Genomic DNA, 24,648 nt, shown 5'->3' with positions numbered 1-24,648 from the left:
ACTTTGCGCTTTTGACGAGCATGTCTCTTTTGGTGCCGCCTATTTGAAAGTGTTCGACTGTCGACGTTTCCTATTGGCCCAAATACAAATGTCTTATGTCACCAGTTTCAATGCCACTATTGGCCAGATTACGAGTCAATCATTTTACGTCATCAACACTCTCCAATAATCCCAGTTTATGGTAAATTAATGTATTTAAATGACTGACCAACGCTATCGTAACGTAATTTTTAAAGCAAATTGTTGGTTATGGCTAAGTGTGTGTTTTGGTAATTGGATTTTCTTTTCATTAATGGAAATTGAAAAACAAAAAACGATTGGTTTATTTGAATTTAATTTCTTGTTTGGTGTCAAAAAGCAATACATATCGAGGAGCTGTTTGACTTTAATTTCATATTTCATAAAACAAAAATTAAAAAACATAGTAAACAGAAAAACAGACCAAACGGATGTTGTTTCTTTTGCAGACACCGGACGTTTTCATTTTCAAAGTAAAAGCACGGATAATGACAACGTTACCCTTGTGTCTGTGACTCGACTGCTGTTGGAGCCCTCCGCGGGAATTGTTTTTGACATGGCAAACGCAGACTGACATCTACACACATATCAACAAGAAACTGAAAAATAGACCAAAACTAGAAGTCGGAATTTTAAAGACAGGCCCAAATTGAATGTAGCAATTTTAACGACAGAACGGCAGACTTGCTTGCGTGATCAACTCTATTTTTGCCTCCACTTTCGTTCGATATGTGCGGGGAGATTTCTGTAGATGTTAGTTCTCGTTGGGCCATGTTTAAAATCATTATTGTGTGTGTCTCCAAATACATTTTAGTCAGGCACTCGGGTACCGTAGTATCCCCGTTTTTACTTTGAAAATAGAAAAACTTCTGTGTCGGAATATGAAAAAACATCCGTTCTGGTCTGTTTTTCCTTTTCTTTTTAGTAGGAATTGTAATTAGAATGTTTGTGTTATGAAATGTAAAATGAAAAACAAACCATTTGTTAGCTGTTGGGTCAGTGTGTATTTTGATCATTTAATTTTAAAAACATTACCCTCCGACACGCCCTCGTGTAGCTAAACATGGCGGCCATTGGCCTGAGTTCATGTCAGTCAGTTGTCATCTCCGCCCAACAGCACAAACACTTCATTGAGGAGGGTCAAAACATGCGAAAGGGGGCCAGAGGAAACGAAGAGTTTGCCCCTTGCAGCCACTTTTAAGGGTCATGCTGTGTTAACCAAGATGGCTCTTGTTTTGTGTTCATGCTAGCTAATTAGGAGCAAACTGGGGGAAGGAGAGCGAGTCACTTGAGCGCTGACAGCTGGGCTCCTAAAGGACAGCAGCCATGAAGTTCGCGCAGTTGTTGATGAAAAACATCTCGGCGGCCAACATCCCCAAGCAAGTGGAGAGGTTTTCCAAGTTCTCTCCCTCGCCTTTGTCAATGAAGCAATTCCTCGACTTCGGTAAGTGCAGTTATTCTTTTACACAAACTCTTTCATTCAGTCAACAATTAAACAGTCCCTGTTCATTTCAGTGCTGGATAGCACTACTGCAAATGGATATGGAGGTTAATTTGTCTATTTTTGCTTCTTTTTTTTACACTGACTTGATATAAGTACATTTTTTGTGTTTGAATTTATGTAATTATGACGGCAATTTCATTTAGTCAAAATGTGCGTGATTGAAAATAAAATATTCGTTGCTTTTTAAAACTCAAGACTCACTTCCGGTATATTAAGGCTGAAGCAATTGATCCTGCCTGAGAACCAGCCAATGAGGTGCTTAAATCTTAAAGGGGACCTGCACTTTTATTGCAATGTTGCCTATCATTCCCAATCCTTATGTAAGACAAGTACACATACTGTACGGTTTTCTTTTGTACGCATTCCAACTTGTAAATAAATGCGATCAAAAGTCCACTTACAATGGAGCCTATAAAGTGCTTAAAAAACATCCAAACACCTACATCAAGGTTTCATATACACACTGTAAGTATATATGTAATGTGGTAACAGGCATAATCATAATACCATCTAATATTTACGTTATTTTTGCTAATTTTAAGTAGGGCTGCAACTAACGATTAATTTGATATTCGATTAATCTGTGGATTATTACTTCGATTAATCGATTAATAATCGGATAAAAGAGACAAACTACATTTCTATCCTTTCCAGTATTTTATTGGGGGGGAAAAACAGCATACTGGCACCATACTTATTTTGATTATTGTTTCTCAGCTGTTTGTACATGTTGCAGTTTATAAATAAAGGTTTATAAAAAAAAATTAAAAAAAAAAATTAAAAATTATAATAATTGCCTCTGTGCATGCGCATAGCATAGATCCAACGAATCGATGACTAAATTAATCGCCAACTATTTTTATAATAGATTTTAATCGATTTAATCAATTAGTTGTTGCAGCCCTAATTTTAGGCATACGGCGACGCATTTATTTATATTAACAAAATAAACTTCAATATTTTTCACAATTACAACTAAGGATGGGTGATATGGCCTAAAACAGGGGTGTCCAAACATTTTCCTGCGATGGGGAGGTTCCATTTGATACATTTTGTGCATTAACGATACTCAATTTGCTACGTTCTCCTTTTTCTTCGACAGCAAGTATTATTACTCACTGCAGACTTCATGAGGGACAACAAACATAATAAAACATCACTTGCTGTCATTAGGATGCCGACTGCTAGGATGTCCAGATATTCCTTTTTAGATGAAGAATGACTCATAATCCTCGCCAAGAAAATGGGGGTGGAACCAAGCGTTTTTTCCTGTCTTTCTCGCCATTTCCATTTAAATTGGATGCCAAAGTTAACCAACTTGTCGGATTATGTCCTCATCCTTCTACTATCCAGACGAGAGGCATGATTTATGATCTACAATAAACTATCACAAGTTTAAAAGTTAAAGTACCACTGATAGTCACACACACACACACACACACACACACTATGTGTGGTGAAATTACTCTCTGCATTTGACCCATCCCCTTGTTCCACCCCCTGGGAGGTGAGGAGAGCAGTGAGCAGCAGCGGTGGCCGCGCTCGGGAATCATTTTGCTGATTTAACCCCCATTTCCAACCCTTGATGCTGAGTGCCAAGCAGGAAGGTAATGGGTACAATTTTTATAGTCTTTGGTATGACTCGGCCAGGGTTTGAACTCATGACCTACCAATCTCAGGGCGGACACTCTAACCACAAGGCCTCTTTGGAGGCGAGAAAGCAGCTGCCACAAGTTAGTGAGCTTGGTTTGACAATGCGCTGCTCAAAACCATTTGTCTGTGTCATTGCTTATGATAACAGCATCACTGATAACTTGATTAATACAGTCGTGGTCCAAAGTTTACATACACTTGTATGTAAACATAATGTCATGGCGGTCTTGAGTTTCCAATAATTTCTACAACTTTTATTATTTTGTGACAGAGTGATTGGAGCACATATTTTTTTGTCACAAAAAACATTCATAAAGTTTGGTTCTTTTATGAATTTGTTATGGGTCTACTGAAAATGTGACCAAATATGCTGGGTCAAAAGTATACATACATCAACATACATTATCAATTTTGGTGATGTAGAAAAGTTACAATCAAATCAAATTAGCTTCATGACATGGCCTCTTAACTTTATGTGAGTGATTATAATTGACGACACCTGTTGACTTTTCTGAGCCCATTTAAATAGGACTCATGTGATGCAGTCATTAGACTCGGTTACAAACGCGACAATGGGAAAGTCAAAGGAACTCAGCACAGATATGAAAAAAGTAATCATTGATTTAAACAAGTCAGGAAAGTCACTTGGAGCCATTTAAAAGCAGCTTAAGGTCCCAAGAATAACTGTGCAGACAATTGTTTGTAAGTATAAAGTGCATGGCACAGTTTTGTCACTGCCACGATCAGGAAGAAAAACGCTAGCTATCACCTGCTGCTGAGAGAAAATTGGTCGGAATGATCAAGAGTCAACCGAGAACCACCAAAAAGCAGTCTGCAATGAATTGGAAGCTGCTGGAACACAGGTGTCAGTGTCCACAGTCAAGCGGGTTTTGCTTCGCCATGGACTGAGAAGCTACCATGCAAGAAGGAAGCCCTTGCTCCAGAGGCGACACCTTAAGCCTCGTCTAAAGTTTGCTGCTGATCACATGGACAAAGATAAGACCTTCTGGAGGAAAGTTCTGTGGTCAGATGAAACAAAAATTTAGCTGTTTGGCCACAATACCCAGCAATATGTTTGGAGGAGAAAACGTGAGGTCTTTAATCCCAGGAGCACCAACCTACCGTCAAGCATGGTGGTGGTATTATTATGCTCTGGGCCTGTTTTGCTGCCAATGGAACTGGTGCTTTACAGAGAGTAAATGGGACATTGAAAAAGGAGGATTACCTCCAAATTCTTCAGGACAACCTAAAATCATCAGCCCGGAGGTTGGGTCTTCAGCGCAGTTGGGTGTTCCAACAGGACAATGACCCCAAACACATGTCAAAAGTGGTAAAGGAATGGCTAAATCAGGCTAGAATTAAGGTTTTAGAATGGCCTTCCCAAAGTCCTGACCTAAACCCCATTGAGAACATGTGAACAATGCTGAAGAAACATGTCCCTTGCCAAGGGACATGTAACCAAATATTAACATTGCTGTATGTATACTTTTGACCCAGCAGATTTGGTCAAATTTTCAGTAGACCCATAATAAATTGATAAAAGAACCAAAGTTCATGAATGTTTTTTGTGACAAACAAGTATGTGCTCCAATAACTCTATCACAAAAAAATAAGAGTTGTAGAAATTATTGGAAACTCGAGACAGCCATGACAATATGTTATTTACAAGTGTATGTAAACTTTTGACAACGACTGTATACATTCAAGTCACCAAACGTAAGTTGAGTATTGTTAGCGCTTTTGGAATGTTTATTTAGAGGAACTTTTGTGCGAAATTCAGACTTTTAATGTTGAATTACAATGCATTAAAAAATACATTTGTCTTCTTGTCTCTCAGAAGGATCGCGAACGATAGACAAAATTCCCCCCCAAAAAGTGCAGTTTCCCTTTTAATTTTCCGGAAGTGGGTCTTAAGTTTTGTAGCAACAAATTTTTCTGCACTGATTTTTTTCTGCAATTAATTTTTTTACACTGATTTTTTTTTACTTTGAATTCTTTTTACACCAAATTTGTACACGCTGAATTCTAAAACACTGTATTTTATCAAACTACATTTGTCAGCATAATTTGATGTAAAAACTAAATGCAGTTTACAAAATGTAAACGCAAACATTTCAGTGATTTTTGTAAAGACGACCCAAATGAATCACCTCCATATATGGACATTGTTATTACATCAACTAAAATGTTGTTGACATAACATGAATAGAACCCATCGTACTGATTCAGCTAAAAAAAAAAAGAGGTGCTTTTGGTATTTTGTACCATTTCCATCAAGAGTTGCAGAATACAGTTTCTCATCTGGACTAAATAGATTGTCCAAACCAATGACTATGGCACTTTGGAACAAGGCTGCTTCATTAAAATTAATTTGCAAAGTGACTTCTTTGTGCCTATGTGACTCCAGGCTCAGCCAATGCGTGTGAGAAGACCTCCTTTGTGTTCCTACGGCAGGAGCTCCCTGTCAGGCTGGCTAACATCATGAAGGAAATAGATTTCCTCCCGGACAAGCTCCTCAGCACTCCTTCCCTCAAACTCCTCACCAGTTGGTAGGCTACACTGTCTCTTTTATTCTGCTCCAATTGCTACCAGAGTCACCCAGATCCCTACCTTTAAGGTCAAGAGCGCACTTTTCACACGGCTTATTTTGCACTTATTTCCCATTGTGCCAATTTAAGGATGATTAACCCTTCTAATGCATGAATGACCTCAGATTAAAGGGGACCTCATCTATTGCTTACCTATTGGTACCTGTTTTTGTGTATTTGGGATCTGCATAAGAAGATGTGAAATCAGAGCGTGGAGGCACGGCGGAGCAATTTGAGCGTATCACTGTAAGTCTGCACCAAACTGAAGCAGAATGAGTTCAACGCCAGCCAAGAATGTTGAAATAACATCTGAACGCCGGCCATTTATCCATGAAAGTATGGAAAAGCTTCTGATGGCGTGTTTGACGCCAAAGCAGCTCGAAGGAGATACCGTATAACAGTGTTTTTAACCAACCTCGAGAGAGCCACCAAAAATATATTTCTCTCAGCTGTGGTCCACAAGTTTCTTAAGTGCAAAAATTATGACTAAAGTGGAACACCTGTATTTTCATTTGTACTTTAATTTTATTGACGGTTTATTTAGAAAACATATATTATTAGTATTAATTGTTAATTTAGTTGGAATTTATTTATTTTAGCACTGTTTAGCCCTAATTATTTTTCATCAGATTTTCTTTTGCCATCCATCCATCCATCTTCTTCCGCTTATCCGAGGTCGGGTCGCGGGGGCAGCAGCCTAAGCAGGGAAACCCAGACGTTTTATTTAATTAGTATTCATTTTTGTAATCAGTCTGACCTAAGCCTTGATAATAATCTTTGTGCTTTTATATCATTTGACAGGCTTTTTTCTGTTGAACTGTAAGTAGGTTAGATCACTAATTCAGTGGTAATATTTGAGTGGGCCCCGGGGCCCCTCTGTACTGCATAAGTTGGGCCTCAGGGTCAAAAAGGTTAAGAACTCTTGCTGTAGAAGTCTACTCTTCAGTGTAAATGCTGAACATTATTATTACATTACCTCATGAAACTACTGCAGTAATTAGTAGTGTATTCTGGTGTATTGTTTTGATACAACATTTACCATCTAGAAGTTTGTCTTGTTAAAAGGCATGTTACATGTTCAAATTGAGCAAAATTGTTTTCAATTAATTTCATTGGGAGATGTTGATTTGAGATACAACTGTTTTGAGTTAAGCGCTCAGTCACAGAACCAATTAAGCTCTTAAAGGGGTCATATTGTCATATTGTGATTATTTTCTACATGTAAACACTTCCTTGTGGTATACATAACATGTAAAGGTGGTCAAAATGTTGCATAGATTATGTTTTACAGACCATCCTCAAGACGCTTTCTGGCCGTCTCTTCAGTATGCGGCGTTTTGTGGGCGATCTTATTTACGTGCTTCGACTTTGACAGCGTCTTCTCCACGTCAGCCATGTTGTAGTTTTTAGCGCTTCCATCGCGAGACTACTGACAGATATAAGTTATAACTATACACTGTATACAATCAAAGTTCAATAAAGATTCGATATAGATTAAAAAATAAATAAAAACTAACTAAATATCGACCCAGCGATGTCCAAACCTACTGGTGGATAGTGCCGCCGTATTCTGTCACGTGGGGGCACTATCCACCAATCAGGTCACGTGGGGCCACTATCCACCAATCAGGTCACGTGTGGGCACTATCCACCATTAAGGTCACGTGTGTTCACTATCCACCATTGAGGTCACGTGGGGGCACTATCCACCAATCAGATCATGTGGGTTCGCGATACACCATTGAGGTCACGTGGGTTCACTATCCACCATTGAGGTCACGTGGGTTCACTATCCACCATTGAGGTCACGTGGGTCACGTGGGTTCACTATCCACCATTGAGGTCACGTGGGGGCACTATCCACCAATCAGCTCACATGGGCGCACTATCCACAATTAAGGTCACGTGGGGGCACTATCCAACATTAAGGTTACGTGGGGGCTCTATCCACCAATCAGGTCACGTGGGGGCACTATCCACCAATTAGGTCACGTGGGGGCACTATCCACCATTCAGGTCACGTGGGGGCACTATCCACCAATCAAATCACGTGGGGGCACTATCCACCAATCAAATCACGTGGGGGCACTAACCACCATTAAGGTCACGTGGGGGCTCTATCCACCATTCAGGCCACGTGGGGGCACTATCCACTGTTCAGATCACGTGGGGGCACTAGCCACGATTAATTTCACGTCGGGGCAGAAACATGTCTAGTAAAAGTTTGGGGATCATGTTCTTGTATTATTTTGAAAATAAAAGGGTACAAGACAACCTGAGTAATAACGCGATCAGTATTGGATGAGCTCAACGACCGCCTTCTACCAAACTTTGTATTAGAAATGGCAGCAGCGAGGATGCATGTGCAAGTAGGAAGCAGATGTATGGACTACTATGGTGGACTCATGCAAAGCACTTTGGGTACATTTCGACCATATATGGGCATATCTGCTGACGTCACACTTGGGGAAAAGTCACAAAGTGTGCAAATTCCAAACGTTTGGATGAAGTGTGAAAGAAGGCAAGACTGTTAGATCAATATCTCCACCATGACTTCATGCTTTGATTTCACATTTTCGGGACTTCTGCAGATCCCAAATCCACAAAGAGTAGTTGCTTTTGCATAACAGATGCCCTTGAAGTGGAGGTGCTCCTGTACTACTTTGCTGTAAACATGCAAAATGAAAGTTGCTGCGATCATGCGGTTGTTGTTTTGTTGACCTTTAGACAGGCAGGTTTCTACCTGCATGTTTGCAGCTGCACATAAAGGTGATGATTCATATGCAGGGATTACCCACAATAAGTCTTGTTGTACAATATTCTTCTTATTCTTCTCCAAGTTCCATATGTAGCCTTTCACCATCGTTGCTCAACCAACCTGGCTGCCATTACCTAAAATGTCTTATCAGGGGTCTGGCTTCGCAGCAAACTGCCTGATCTACAAAAGTTTGTAATTGATCAATAATATTTCCCAAAGTGTAGAGGAATTCAGATTTTTTTCCCGGAAGTGCATGCCGGAATCCATTTTGAAGGGCGAGCGTCATGGTTCACAATAGCGCTACATGTAATATTTCCCAACTATTCAGTGGAAAATAGCATTGCAGCCGCTGTGATTGGATGAAGAAATACTGCCAGTCATTAGATAAGAAGTCCCTGCGTCGTTATGAGGAGCAAACAACCCTAATTGGATGCAAGAATCCGTACAAGATGGACAAGTCTGAGTGGAGTAGAGACCACGACATCTTCCCTACCTGGACTTTGTGAACTACTTCATTGTTCAACCCAGCCCATATCAAACCTTGAAAGACTTTCACAATGATAAGAGTCAAGACACCTATGGCGGCTTTGTTTGTGAATGTTTTATCTGTATGAACCCAGTGGACATCAAGCCAGGCTGGAGTCATGCACACCCTGGATAATCACTGATAACCAATCTCATGTCAGTACACTGGGACTGCAAAGCAGGATTGGGAGAATACTGTTCTCACGTCACTTCACTTGTCTTTTACGTGGAGGCTCCAGTCTGCATGAGACAGGTGATTCATCAATAAGTCATCAATACAACTACCTATCAGAGTTCTTCCACCAAGCACACCAAGTTCATGCAAATTTGACATTCATTTTGACCTACACCTGAAATGATCCCAACAAACACGAAGTTTCGGTTGATTGTAGCAATTAATCATTCTATACTCTCCTTCGCCGTTAACTCTTTCTTTCAGCCGCTTCCTTTTGTCCAGAAATCCGATGATTAAATGTGATACAAGCTAGTTTTATTCCTTCCACCTCCATTGTGGTAGTTGACAATGGATGAATATTACAGGATACATTATAATTAGTGATTCACTAACTTCTGCCCTCCATCCATACATTCATCTTCTTCCGCTTATCTGAGGTCGGGTCGCGGGGGCAGCAGCCTAAGCAGGGAAGCCCAGACTTTCCTCTCCCCAGCCACTTCGCCCAGCTCTTCCCAGGGGATCCCGAGGCGTTCCCAGGCCAACCGGGAGTCATAGTCTTCCCAACGTGTCCTGGGTCTTCCCCGTGGCCTCCTACCTGTCGGACGTGCCTTAAACACCTCCCTAGAGAGGCGTTTGGGTGGCATCCTGACCAGATGCCCGAACCACCTGATCTGGCTACTCTCAATGTGGAGGAGCAACGGCTTTACTTTGAGCTTCTCCCGGATGGCAGAGCTTCTCAACCTATCTCTAAGGGAGAGCCCCGCCACCCGGCGGAGGATACTAATTTCGGCCACTTGTACCCGCGATCTTGTCCTTTCGGTCATAACCCAAAGCTAATGACCATAGGTGAGGATGGGAACGTAGATCGACCGGTAAATTGAGAGCTTTGCCTTCCGGCTCAGCTCCTTCTTCACCACAATGGATCGATACAGCGTCCACATTACTGAAGACGGCGCACCGATCTGCCTGTCGATCTCACAATCCACTCTACCCCCACTCATGAACAAGACTCTAAGGTACTTGAACTCCTCCACTTGGGGCAGGGTCTCCTCCCCAACCCGGAGATGCACCCTTTTCCGGGCAAGAACCATGGACTCGGACTTGGAGGTGCTGATTCTCATCCCAGTCGCTTCTCACTCGGCTGCAAACCGATCCAGTGAGAGCTGAAGATCCTGGCCAGATGAAGCCATCAGGACAACATCATCTGCAAAAAGCAGAGACCTAATCCTGCAGCCACCAAACCGGATCCTTTCAACGCCCTGACTGCGCCTAGAAATTCTGTCCATAAAAGTTTTGAACAGAATCGTTGACAAAGGAAACGTGTCCAACTTACTGCCTGCAATGCGGACCAAGCTCTGACACTGCTCGTACAGGGAGCAGACTGCCACAATCAGACAGTCTGATAACCCATACTCTGAGCTCTCCACAAAGGACCTCCCGAGGCACACGGTCGAATGCCTTCTCCAAGTCCACAAAGCACATGTAGACTGGTTGGGCAAACTCCCATGCACCCTCAAGGACACTGCCGAGAGTATAGAGCTGGTCCACAGTTCCATGACCAGGACTAAAACCACACTGTTCCTCCTGAATCTGAGGTTCGACTATCCGGCGTAGCCTCCTCTCCAGTACACCTGAAGAGACCTTACCAGGAAGGCTGAGGAGTGTGATCCCACGATAGTTGGAATACACCCTCCGGTTCCCCTTCTTAAAGAGAGGAACCACCACCCCGGTCTGCCAATCCAGAAGTACCGCACCCGATGTCCATGCAATGTTGCAGAGTCTTGTCAAACAAGACAGCCCCACAGCATCCAGAGCCTTAAGGAACTCCGGGCGGTTCTCATCCACCCCAGGGGCCTTGCTACCGTGGAGCTTTTTAACTACCTCGGCAACCTCAGCCCTAGAAATAGGAGAGCCCACCACAGGTTCCCCAGGCACTGCTTCCTCATATGTAGACGTGTTGGTGGGATTGAGGAGGTCTTCGAAGTATTCCCTCCACCGATCCACAACATCCGCAGTCGAGGTTAGCAGAACACCATCCTCACCATACACGGTGCTGACAGTGCACTGCTTCCCCTTCCTGAGGCGGTGGATGGTGGTCCAGAATCGCTTCAAAGCCGTCTGGAAGTCGTTTTCCATGGCTTCCCCAAACTCCTCCCATGTCCGAGTTTTTGCCTCCGCGACCGCTGAAGCCGCACATCGCTTGGCCTGTCGGCACCTGTCCGCTGCCTCCGGAGTCCCATGAGCTAAAAAGACCCGATAGGACTCTTTCTTCAGCTTGACGGCATCCCCCTCCGCTGGTGTCCACCAGCAGGTTCTAGGATTACCGCCACGACAGGCACCAACTACCTTGGGGCCACAGCTCCAATCAGCCGCCTCGACAATAGAGGCACGGAACATGGTCCACTCGGACTCAATGTCCAGCACCTCCCTCGTGACATGTTCAAAGTTCTTCCGGAGGTGGGATATGAAACTCTCTCTGACAGGAGACTCTGCTAGACATTCCCAGCAGACCCTCACAATGCGTTTGGGCCTGCCAGGTCCTCCCCCACCATCGTAGCCAACTCCCCACCAGGTGGTGATCGGTAGAACGCTACGCCCCTGTCTTCACCCAAGTGTCCAGAACATGAGGCCACAAATCCGATGACACAACTACAAAGTCGTTCATGGAACTGCCGCCTAGGGTGTCCTGGTGCCAAGTGCACATATGGACACCCTTATGTTTGAACATGGTGTTTGTTATGGACAATCTGAGACGAGCACAAAAGTCCAATCACAAAACAGCACTCAAGTTCAGATCCGGGCGGCCATTCTTCCCAATCACACCTCTCCAGGTTTCACTGTCGTTGCCAACATGAGCGTTGAAGTCCCCCAGTAGGACAAGGGAATCACCCGGGGGAGCACTTTCCAGTAGTCCCTCGAGTGTATCCAAAAAGGGTGGGTATTCTGAACTGCTGTTTGGTGCATAAGCACAAATAACAGTCAGGACCCGTCCCCCCCCAACCGAAGGCGGAGGGAAGCTACCCTCTCGTCCACTGGGTTGAACTCCAACGGGCAGGCTTTGAGCCGGGGGGCAACAAGAATTGCTACCCCAGCTCGTCGCCTCTCACTGCGTGCAACGCCAGTGTGGAAGAGAGTCCAGCCCCTCTCGAGAGAACTGGTTCCAGAGCCTTTGCTGTGCGTCGAAGTGAGTCCGACTATATCCAGCCGGAACTTCTCCACCTTGCGCACTAGCTAAGGCTCCTTCCCCCCAGCGAGGTGACATTACACGTCCCAAGAGCTAGCTTATGTAGCCGAGGATCGGACCGCCAAGTGCCCTGCCTTCGGCTTCCGCCCAGCTCACATCGCACCCAACCTCTATGGCCCCTCCAATGAGTGGTGAGCCCATTGGAGGGAAGACCCACGTTGCCTCTTCGGGCTGTGCCCGTCCGGGTCCCACGGGGACAGGCCCGGCCACCAGGCGCTCGCCATCGTGCCCCAACTCCGGGCCTGGAACTGAGTGTCGGTTCTTGTATTTCCATAGACGTCTTCGAGCTGCTCTTTGTCTGATCCCTCACCTAGGACCTGTTTGTCTTGGGAGACCCTTCCAGCGGGCATAGAAGCCCCCGGACAACATACAGTAGCTCCTAGGATCATTGGGACACGCAAACTCCTCTACCACGATAAGGTGGAAGCTGAGAGAGGCTTCCGCCCTTCAATATGGATATCGGCAATGAATTGTGGGAAATTTAAATCAATCCGAACCCCTCTATTGAGGGTTTACTCCAAAGTAGTTTTACCCCAACCAACATTTGTTTCTTGTTGCGGGTGAGGCGTGTCTGGCTGCAGTTATGTTTTTGTTTTATTTTGCACGCTGAAGATGCTAAACAGTGCTTGACATTTCCTAGAATGGTGCCACAGAAATTACTATAACATAACAGTTCCGTAACACACATGACCCCAGTATGATGCTTTTTTGTCCTGGCTATCTTGTCACTCCACAAGAAAGGTCAGCTCCCCTCCCCCACGCACGTCTCATATCTATATTTGGCACAAGTGCCCGCTGTGCTGTTCCAGAGTCCTTGTTGCCACACAGTCACATGCTAATGGGCTGCAGGTGATGAGTGTATGTGTCCAACAGCAGCAAATGGAGAAGTTGAGGTCAGTTGCTGGTGACTGCATGTCACCTTTCACCTACTTTCTCTGGCACTGGAGTCTTTGGCCCGCACGTGGCATGGCATATACAAGTGTTCAAACAAGGGAATCGCTTTGAATGAAGAACTACGTCTCAAGCATTATCAATACAAAAATCAGATTGATGTTTTCTGTCTGCTTCTTGCAGGTATTCGCAGAGTTTGTTGGAGCTTATAGAGTTTTTAGAGAAGGATCCAGACGACAAGGACGCCCTGACTAAGTAAGAAAGTCCCCCCACACAAAGAAAATCAAAATTCCTGGTTTGTAAAAAGTGGAAGGAGTTTAGTTACACTGTTAGTGGATGACACTTGACTTGTGGAAATAGCTCATATACTTGGTTCATGTCAGATAGGGTTATGTCACACAATGCATACAATCCTACAGCTTGACCGTGGTAAACAAAGGTCTGCAAAAAAAGTTTTTTTAGTATTCAATTAAATATTTTCATAGATTAGCTAAAAATCTGTTGACAACCTCCTAAATATGTTTTTTAATTAATCCGCGAAATAACAGCCATTTAGTCATCTTTACACTCGTTTCATATACATACCGTAGCCTTCAGTGTGTTCTATGGTAGATTACAGTAGTCACTGGCGGCGTCATGGTGATGACCATCACCCGGCCACTACAAAACGGCCACGACGTGGAAATATCTCCTCCCCTCCCGAGTAATTCCTCAAAGTTAGACCTGGGAGTCCATGTGCTGAAACCACGGGATTAAGTTGTTTGATCATATTGGCAATCGCAGCTACGATCATTAGCATCATTGTTAACATTCGGTGTTGTTAGCAATGCGTGTCTTGCATTGAGGGCTGTGCAGTGCTAGCATTTTACTCGCATTTTTGCGACTATAAGTAGGTTGTGAGTGTTGGGAATCATAACCATAATAATGTTTATTGTGTGTATGTCCTATAATAATGTGTATTGTGTGTATGTCCTATAATCATGTTTGTTGTGTGCATGTCCTATAATGTTTATTGTTAAAGGTAAATTGTTTTCCTGTTTAAACATGTCCTCTTAAACCAGGGCACTTTATTTCACATTTTGTTCTTTTGTGTCCTTGTTAGCTAAAACATTGAGGGTGGGCTAAATGTTTTTTTAAAAAAGACTGGAGATTATATTTCACTTTTCTAATATTATTTTCAAAGTTTTTTCATACCTCAAAACACCTCTTAAGTTGGGATCCTCTTATTCAAAACCTACTTTTCTTGTGTTGGTACCTGTTTTTGTGTATTTGGGATCACCATCAGTCCCACAAATGTGAAATCAGGACATGATGTGGATATTTAGTTACGTCAACAAATATTTCCATGTATGAGTTAGTTTATGGGTTAAACTATATTGACTATATTTTTATCTATATGGCCCAGCCCTACACTCGTGTTAGCGACAGTGCTGGAAGACTTTAGGGATGTTCTCTGTGTTTAAGTGTTACAGTAGGCCTTATGATGGCATTGTGTTTATATGTATGTACATGTGTACCTTGTTTGAGTGTTAATAAGGGAATTGTGATATTTAGGACATTTTATATTGCTACTAAATCTTTTCTGTGTCACATAGAATGTTCTGTCCTACTAATTGTTTTCATTTAGTAGCATTGGTGCTACAAGTGGGAAAAGCTAGGCGTACAGCCCTGCGTTGTCATCCCACATGGCTCAAGCCTAAACTGTGTCTTTGATAGTTAATAGCAAACTTGTTAGCCTGAAGTCCTGCGCCAAGTCCGATGCTCTGGCCCATTGTTGTCTCTTGATAACGCCCACGTCAAAGTCTCACCAATGTGGAGAAGTGTTACTGATGAAGCAGGAGTTGAAGATGAAGTGCATCAAAAATTAGATTTTTGCAGTGAAGTAGCGCCAAGGAAACGGAATCCCGCTTGCTGAATATTTTTATCACTCGCCACAATATAATAAATACAACAAAATACTGCAAACATAATACCTAATTTAACACGTTATGTAGGCCAAAAAACATCTAGAATATGCTTTTAAAAAATTATGTACATATCAGTGTTTTCAAACATGAATTTTCCCGTCATAATACCACTTCTGCGTTTATTAATTGTAGCTGAGATAGGCTCCAGCGCCCCCCGCGACCCCAAAAGGGAATAAGCGGTAGAAAATGGATGGATATCAATAAAAATATGATGTAAATAAAAAATGTATTGAACGTTAACCCTTAGCCGCAGGTACTCGCTGTTCCTCTTGCCTAAACGCCACACTGAGCTGCAGTACGGGGAGACCATCTGAGGCACCCAAACAAGCTCGCTCGTTGGCTAACCGTCTGGCTTATTTGTTATCGCCTCCATTGCCTCTCCAAGCCACAATGTTGCTGCTCATCATATTTGGATGATTACAATCCCAACACTGTTAGTTCCAACCAGTTGTAGTTGTAGAATATTTATTAGTCGCCAGCGAGAAGGTATATTTTGTCAACGGAGGTCCCTACAGTGGAAATATATTCATAATGTTAGTAAAAGATCTGGTAAAAACTGTGCGCTCTATTACATGGGGCGTGTACGTGTCAAACAGAGATAAAATGTCAAGGTCAAATATAGTGGAGAAATTCTCCCAATTGCAGGAAATGGAGTCTTGATTTTCAAATGTGTCTTTTGGGGTTTGTGCTGATAGAAATGTTGCTCTTTTTTCCCTAAAGGGCGCTCACACGCCTGCATTTAGGATGATCGATTTTCTCTAACAATAGATCCTTCATGTCTTTGTCCTCAGCTTCACACAGAATCTGATCACAATCCGCAATCGGCACAACAATGTGGTGCCCACAATGGCTCAGGGAGTGGTGGAGTACAAGGAGGCCTTTGGCGTGGACCCCGTGACCAACCAGAATGTCCAGTATTTCCTCGACCGCTTCTACATGAGCCGCATCTCCACGCGCATGCTCATGAACCAGCACAGTCAGTATAGCACTCGGTGATTATCAGTGACTTCATCATCATCTTAGATTAGGCTAGACATTGGGACTTTAAATATCAAATAAACTGATATGTTTGTTGACTTCAATCTTTTCTTAGCATTAATCTTCGACGGCAGCGTGAACCCGGCTCACCCCAAGCATATCGGCAGCATTGACCCCACCTGTGACGTGGTAGAGGTTGTAAAAGGTAATGATTGATGGATGTCTACACAGACACACTGCATGTGTGTTGTTTGGACGGATTAGCATGTTTACAGTGGGCATACGGGGTTGATTGAGGACATGGACAGATCAGTTTGGGTGCTTAATCAGTTCACTTAAAGATGAAAAACATCATGTGTGCTAGTGGAAAAATATTTTAGTTTTGTGTTTCTTCCACATAGATGCCTATGAAACGTCAAAGATGCTGTGTGAGCAGTATTATCTGACCTCCCCTGACATGGAGATCACACAAGTCAATTGTAAGTCTGCAATACCTTTTTTATTGTAAAGCTGCCACATGTTCTTAGGTGTCTTCTTCATTAAAAACATGCTTCTAATATTTAGCTCCAGTAGGGATGATAACAGCGGTAAACTTCCGATGGTTAGTATTACCGTTTGAAAATAAAATGATTGAAGAACTGTGATTAGTAAGTGCAATTAGATAAACTCACAAACATGAAAACAAGATACATTATCATCTTTACCCTTTAAGAATTGTCACACCCCAATCTAAACATACATAAACACCAGTGACGTGCGGTGAGGTTCATGACTGGTGAGGCACTGACTTCATCACAGCCAGATTTACAAATATATGAACCCTAAAGAGTATTTTATTCACCATTTGATTGGCAGCAGTTAACGGGTTATGTTTAAAAGCTCATACCAGCATTCTTCCCTGCTTGGCACTCAGCATCAAAGGTTGAAATTGGGGCTTAAACCACCAAAAATTATTCCCGGGCGCGGCGCCGCTGCAGCCCACTGCTCCCCTCACCTCCCAGGGGGTGATCAAGGGGATGGGTCAAATGCAGAGGACACATTTCACCACACCTACTGTGTGTGACAATCATTGGTACTTAAACTTGACTTTAACTTTACACATACAAACTGTAGCACACAAAAAAGCACATTTAATTAAAAAAAGGTTATTATGGTCTTACCTTTACTTATAAGTGCGGGAACAGTGGTGTTCGTGTTGGAGGAGTTGTGAATGAATGAAATATGAAATCCGTGCTGCAGTCTGCAGGTGTACTTAATGTTGTGTCCCTGCAATCGTTCACGTACGGCTCCTCCGGCGCGAGCATTGTTGTTTTTGCACTTTTTGGCTTCTTGTTAAGTTTTTTTTGGTGGATTCGGTCTTGCACGTGGAGGGTTTGGGTGTGGCTTTGGTTGGTGTGGCGCTCCCGTCGGGGGGTGCATTAACTGGCACCAGGAGGCGGGATTACTGCGAGCATCAGCCAGTGCGTCTTCGCAGCAGTTTTATGATTGCTCTGCACAAGAAATACTTTACACACATACAGTTGTTGACAGAATACACTGTACATTAAATACCTCAGCTAACTAAACTATGGAAATGTATAATATAATTCATATAGCAATACGGTCTCACTGCAGAGCAGGCCAGCAGTTAGCCGAGTCATTGCGCAATCCATGTTGAGGCACTGAGTGACGTGCCTCAACTGGCTGCTGATCACTGCACCGTCTCTTCTCAGTATTTGAACGGCAAATGTGAAAATTCAGCGATTTTGAATAAAAATAATCTACAACTGGTGAAGTTAAATGGAAAATAACTTTATAGTATAATCACTGAATACATATAACAATTTAATACTTTTTTTTTCTTTTTACATTTTTTTTCTTTCCATGATGGCAGGTGAGGCCCCGCCTCACTTGCCTCCAGTGACCGCACGTCACTGATAAAAAAACACTTTGCTGTCTGAGCAACTAATACATTCAATTGTACATGTTGAACCTGCAAGCTGTGCTCTCTCAAAACAGTGATGGATAGTTACAAGACGAGGTGTTTTACAGAGGTATTTTTACGCTGCGCTAGAAAAATGGATGGATGGATTGAGGATGTATCAAGTAGCTTTTTAGTTTACTCATATTTGAACATTTTTGTGGATGATATCCCGCAATGCGGTGCGACCAGACCGGCTGGATTTGTGTCGCTTTAGGAAGGATAGTGGTGCTCTTCGCTTTGCAGAAGCCAGACTTTCTTACCACCACCAAAGAGGTCATGTTTTGGCCTGGGCTTGTTTATATGTCAGCAACATAACTCAAGCAGTTTGGACAGATTTAATGTTCACAAAACAAATTCCTTTTATCGACAACGAGTACCAACACACTTCACTTCCTGCTTTCAGGGTTCAGCGCCCACATCAGGATTCTGGGAAATGTAGTTTAATTACAGAGCCAATGCTAAAACTCCACTCACCAAGATTTGGTTTGATACCGCCACCCGTCACGGTATTATTGAGAGGACTTTGAAATGAAGCAGGCTGTAAGAAACACAGAACATGCTGAACAGTGGCTCTTCTAACAGGGCCTATTGTAGTTCTATTTTAGTTTGTAGATTTCAGTGTGTACTTTGTGAGCACATTCATAATAACTGATTATTTTGGTCACCATAACCGAGATATGAAATGTTAATTTTGTTACATCCCCGACCTCCAAGGTAACCAAAAATATTAGCCCACCACTAATAATAGCAATAATGTATCATTTAGGGATCCAGCCATTATCGGCCGGGCAGATTATCGGCGCTGATATTTGGCATTTTAACATATGTCGGCATCAGTCTTTTTTAAAATATTGATCAAGAATAGTAATATTTATTGCTATTATTTCAAATGTAAGAATCCTCCAACAAGCGACGCACCCATTTCAAAGTGCTCAGCTTGGTTCAGATGCTGTCTCCAGCATTGTCCTGTCCATGCGCCATCTGATTAGTTAAAATCAGAAGCCAAGATATTTTGCGATAGTTACACAAACTACGCACAGGTAAGAGGCAGAGCCAATCAGAGGCTAAGGTCAGGAAACTCTCAGGAAATTGTAACATGTGACAAGTGGCTAGTACAAAGGGATGATGTTTACATGAAAGGTCCAATCTCTTTGACAGTTCTTGTATGCAGGTGTACCTAATTTAACAGCCAGTGAGTGGCACATGTATGGATGGCAGAATGGCATCACTACATGATGATGTTTCTCAATGTTGCACAGCCAAAAACCCAGAGCAGCCCCTCCACATTGTCTACGTGCCTTCACACCTCTACCACATGCTTTTTGAGCTCTTCAAGGTACAGTCCACTATAACAATGTTTGCTATTACAACACCCACCACCTCTCTTTGTCGTCTTCCTTTTGATTAGAACGCAATGCGAGCGACGGTAGAAACCCACGAGTCAAGTCTGGTGTTGCCTGCCATCAAAGTGCGAGTCTCACTGGGCACTGAGGACCTGACTATCAAGGTGGATGAGCTGAAACGTTATGGCACGCCAGATAAATGTTTGGCTGCTTGAAAAACCGTGCGTTGTTCCCAACTGTGTGCTTAGATGTCTGATAGGGGAGGAGGAGTCCCTCTGAGGAAGATTGAGCGTCTCTTCAGCTACATGTACTCCACAGCTCCCAGTCCTGTGCTTTTGGACAACGCTCGCAACGCTCCCCTGGTGAGACTTGGCTAGCCTTTGTTGTGGAGGGCATGACACAGCGTGTGTTTGCTTCTCAAACCTCAGCATTGTGCTAAAGTACAAACTGCAGTCTGCAAAGCAATACCTTACTATTCAACAGCCTGTCCAAACTTTTGCAATGACAAATCATATTCTTGGTTTTCATTTTCAAAACCAATACAATATCAAGATTTGTTTCTACCTTTTGGGCTTCCCTCAAGTTTAGTCCTGCGGACCGGGAAGGTATCCCCCCCCCCCAAAAAAAAACAAAAAAACAATTAAAATGTGGAATATTGGATGTGATGTATAATTGGAGCCTTGAATTCATAGCAACATTGATTTTATTCATTATTATTTATTGAGCAATAATAGTTAAAAAAAAAAAAAAAAAAACCACTACCATGCTCAGGATCCCACTCATGAAAATGTTAAAAAATAAGATGTTTTTTTTTACTTTCAACTCTTGAATCTCAAGATCAACTTCAGCTCTCTCTGTTGATGATACGTTTTTATTATTTATTTTGTTTGTTTAATGCCCTTTTTGTCACAGAAAACTTTGTTTTTATGGCAAAGAAAGTCTATTTCAAAGTGAAATATTGTACATGAAGTAATTGAAGTCTGGAATAGGTCAATAATTCATAACAACATTGATTATTTTTATCATTATTTTTTGAGCAACGGCAGATTAAAAAAAAATCATATTTAATTTCTATGGGATCCAAAAGTGCCCCACTCATAAAAGTGTTAAAAAATAAGTCGTACATCATTTAGATTGTTGTTACTTTTCACGCTTGAATCTCGAGAGCAACGTCAGATCTAGCCATTGATTGTTATCAGTTTTAATTAATTGTATGTTTGTTCAATGTCCTTTTTGTCACAGAAAACTTTTTTTTATGGCAAACACACAAAATATGCAAGATTTTTCCACACAACAGTTTCAAATTGAAATGTTGTATGTGAAGTAATTTAAGCCTGGAATTGGTCAATATTCATAACAACATTGATTTTTGATGGATTATTCTTTTTGAACAATGACGGTTTTAAAGAAAAAAAAACGCCTGCATGGCAGCTTTGTGTTATTGGAGTCAACATTGCAACATTTTCTTGTCACATTTCACCTGTTTGCTCTTTTATTCCACGTGTTAATGTTTTTTTGTACGAGAATTTTCCGACTTTGGACACCCCTATTATGTGTAAACACAGGAGGGCTGTTGTCTCCTTCCTCCCGCAGGCTGGGTTCGGTTACGGGCTCCCTATCTCCCGCCTGTACGCCAAGTATTTCCAAGGAGACCTGCAGCTCTACTCGATGGAGGGCTATGGAACGTCAGCTGTCATTTACTTGAAGGTGACAGCAGCACGAGCCACGTCCAAAATAACCAGCAGCTGGTCACATGCCAAGGAACACCAGTCGTACTGGAGGTGCCCTTTTGTCAGCGCTCTCTTATGTTGGACTCTTTCACAGGCCCTGTCCTCAGAGTCAGTGGAGAGGCTGCCCGTGTTCAACAAGTCGGCTTTGCGCCACTACCGGGCCACCACAGAGGCGGACGACTGGTGCATGCCCAGCAAGGAACCAAAGAAACTGGGCAGAAGCCAGTGGACGCACTCCTAAAAGACGGAAGGAGGTCGTGGGGTAAATGATGGTTTGGAAAGAAACACGTCTGGCCAGTTGCGATCACAAGATAACAGAATGCCACATGTTCTTGACACCATGAGATTGACAATTTGCTGCTGTCAATTTGGGCTTCTTAAATTATCCTCACCCCATGAAACTAGCAGACTAGCTGTGTTGAATTGGGCTTTTTTAATGGGAAGAACATCAGAAATGGAGTTATCTATGACCACATCAATTTAAAACGTGGACACAAGTTTTATAAACAATATTGTGTTAAAAGGTGCTATTTGTAAAATCCACTAGAATTCTCAACTTAGTAGAACAGATCACGTGAAATGTTGTCGTGAAGGCAACATTTCTTTTTTTAATGACATTTTTAATGGAAATGACTCGTGCTTCATTGCAACAGTTTTTTCTAATATAAGGGACCGATCGCTACCAGCTAGCATTTTACATGTAGCATCTTTAATGAATACCTACCGTAGCTAGCACTTCCTACTGGTTGGGAGCAACAATTCCCAGAGGAAATGGCTGTTTTCATTTTAGAAGAAGACATTACTGTATTATTAGAATATATTATTACATCTGGCTTCATACAAAGTGCCTCCTGTCACATGATCGATCACCCAGCTATTGAATGTTGCCAGCAAAAAGCCTGTTCCAAACAGAACAACCCCTGCAATACTTCATGATGCCAGTGAGCTTTTTATTGACCTTTATCTGCTCACTCACTAGTTGTCATGTGTTTGCTGCTCAGCTAATTCAGCTGCTTATTGTGGCCCAAATACTGTAAAGAAGAAGCACTCGAAGACATTTCAGGTATTATACATTTCAACTAGAAAACAAATATTGCAGTTTCTCTAAGAACAAAATATTACTGCAATATTCGGTAGATACAAACTGATGAACTGCGGTCGTGCCATATTTGAGTATTTTAACTTTTGAAGAATATTAGCAAGTAGGATGCGTCCTTAACTAATATGCTTGATGAATGTTCATTTCCAAATGGAAAAACTCGATGTGCTTGTTTGAAATGAGTACTGTAATGTGTATGAATGTGTTAGTGTATTTGCACTAGAATGTTATATTATTTTTGCATGAACACTTTGCTACAATAGCAACGAAAATGTGCTATTTTAACAGCAAACCACCTTTAGAACTAAGATTCAAAGATGCTGACGGACAATACAGTAGATCCCTTTACATTACATATTATTATACAAGCTGCATTGATGGGGGTATAGCATCCTAACATACTATTTAGACGTTTAGCTCTCAACTGATTTCCTCTTTAGCAAATGGTTAAGATTTGAAAGGTTTGCATTTCAGTCTAACATCATCATTCTCTTATTGATGTGGTTCACTACTAACCTAACAAAATATAAATAAAAAAACACCACAAACACTGTTCAATCCTTTGGTACAGTAGCTTCATACACATGTTGCTTGCAAGAAGCTAAAACAAAGAATGTGAGAGGAGGAAACACACAACAGACATGGTCCACTGGCTCGCTTTGCCCATCAAACATTTATATTCTGTCTAGATTAGTCCAAAAGTATCTCAGCTTACAGAAATAGTTACAGCCAGTTGTTTTGTGCACCTACTACTCTGTGTGTGCACCTTTTTGCATGGTAGCTGCAGTGTTGTATCAACAAGTGTCAAACTGGCACATCTGACATGTCTACGCTGATCATATTTTATCTCAAAGGGTATATGTTTTTCAGAGTTGCAAAACAGGCCACAGGAAATAAATGTAATAGCAGTGGTTTTATTCGCTGTTACGGACAGGCTTAGACTTCTAAAAAATAAATAAATAAATCCCTCCAATTAGATGAAATGCAAGATGTGTAGTCCTAACAGTCCTTCTACAATTATTCTAATCCTCAGATATGTGTTTGGTACTGAATATATGTGATATTGGTTGATTACTTATACTCATATGAATGTACTCATATAGTAATTCATAGGTGGTATTCGGTCACGTGATAAAGTGGTGGGCCACCACGGCTATTGTGCAGAAGACAGTGTGTGAACTGAGTACGCAAGGGGCCTAGATCTTCCTGCAAAAAGAAGATACGGGCAAAAAAATCCAACTATGCAATGGAATAGACCCCAATACTTTATCAAAAACGATTTGTGGAGAGATATCAAAGATTATACGTTGGCCGCGTTCCCAGACATATTAACTATTTTGTGCTCTAGACATCATTCTACACTACAAAACAGATGAAACTTGGAAAAGCATGGAGGTCTACAACTTCTTTGTGTGTGGCTGGGTCAAGGACATTGATATCAAGACTCTCCCGGGCAAATATGCATCGTTTTTGCTCGGGTAAGGTTGCATTTCATGATTTAACTTCACGTCTTCAGCCATGTTTGTTGTTGTTGCACGCACCGTTTTCGAGTAGTGTTTTTATCCAAATATAACTCTAGATGTCAACATTGTGTATGTGCTGTAAGATTAATTTATGATTGTTTATCAAAATATAACTATAGATGTCAACATTGTGTATGGGCTGAAAGATTCATTTATGATTGTTTATCAAAATATAACTACAGATGTCAACATTGTGTATGTGTTGAAAGATTCATTCATGACTGTTTATCAAAATATAACTACAGGTGTCAACATTGTGTATGTGCTGAAAGATTCATTTATGATTGTTGTCTTTGGTAAAAACTTAACTCTTTTAGGTTTTGCTGACATTTGCTTATTTTTTATTAAAACTTGCAGAGTTGGTGCTTTTCGAAACACTTGTAGCTAACACATGTTTAAGAACTACAAATAAGATGAAGATTATACTTCAATAGTAAATAATAAACGTTAAAAGTATATTAAACAAACTTTTAACAAAGTGATTACTGCAAACTCGTACATTCTTCCACTCTGCCTTCTCGTCGACTTCCATAAAAAAATGTTAATCTTTCGCCCTCTTCATTACCTCTCAAGAAACTCTGAAGAAACCCTTATCCTTTTTGCGGTTTTAACGGTTCATACAGCCAAAACCAACACAAGCATAGGGTATTTTTCTTGGAGAAAGGCAAAATCCTGCCCAGAACGCTATG

General features: G+C 41.9%; 1 protein-coding gene across 4 annotated transcripts; it reads left to right on the top strand.

Annotated features, from left to right (window-relative positions):
- Positions 1-981: 981 nt before the first annotated feature.
- pdk4 (pyruvate dehydrogenase kinase, isozyme 4) lies at positions 982-24,378 on the top strand. Of its 4 annotated transcripts, XM_061982513.2 has the most exons (11): positions 994-1,462; positions 5,583-5,724; positions 13,540-13,611; positions 16,115-16,299; positions 16,417-16,506; positions 16,703-16,780; positions 19,524-19,600; positions 19,673-19,771; positions 19,856-19,969; positions 21,201-21,314; positions 21,432-24,378. In XM_061982513.2, the coding sequence occupies exons 1-11, from the start codon at positions 1,345-1,347 to the stop codon at positions 21,576-21,578; spliced, it is 1,236 nt and encodes a 411-aa protein (XP_061838497.2). In that variant the 5' UTR covers positions 994-1,344; the 3' UTR covers positions 21,579-24,378. The 4 variants fall into 4 exon arrangements, 2 of the variants coding, with proteins under 2 accessions (XP_061838499.2, XP_061838497.2); XR_009817578.2 differs by lacking the exons at positions 19,524-19,600; positions 19,673-19,771; positions 19,856-19,969; positions 21,201-21,314; positions 21,432-24,378 and adding an exon at positions 19,423-19,462 and having other exon boundaries at positions 982-1,462; positions 16,115-16,315; XR_009817577.2 differs by lacking the exons at positions 19,673-19,771; positions 19,856-19,969; positions 21,201-21,314; positions 21,432-24,378 and having other exon boundaries at positions 984-1,462; positions 16,115-16,315; positions 19,524-19,592.
- The last annotated feature ends 270 nt before the right edge of the window (positions 24,379-24,648 follow it).

Source organism: Nerophis lumbriciformis, linkage group LG21 (genome assembly GCF_033978685.3).
Source record: "Nerophis lumbriciformis linkage group LG21, RoL_Nlum_v2.1, whole genome shotgun sequence".
NCBI lineage: Eukaryota > Metazoa > Chordata > Actinopteri > Syngnathiformes > Syngnathidae > Nerophis > Nerophis lumbriciformis.
Note: the sequence above shows the minus strand (reverse complement) of the source record. Positions and strands in the feature narration are given on the sequence as shown.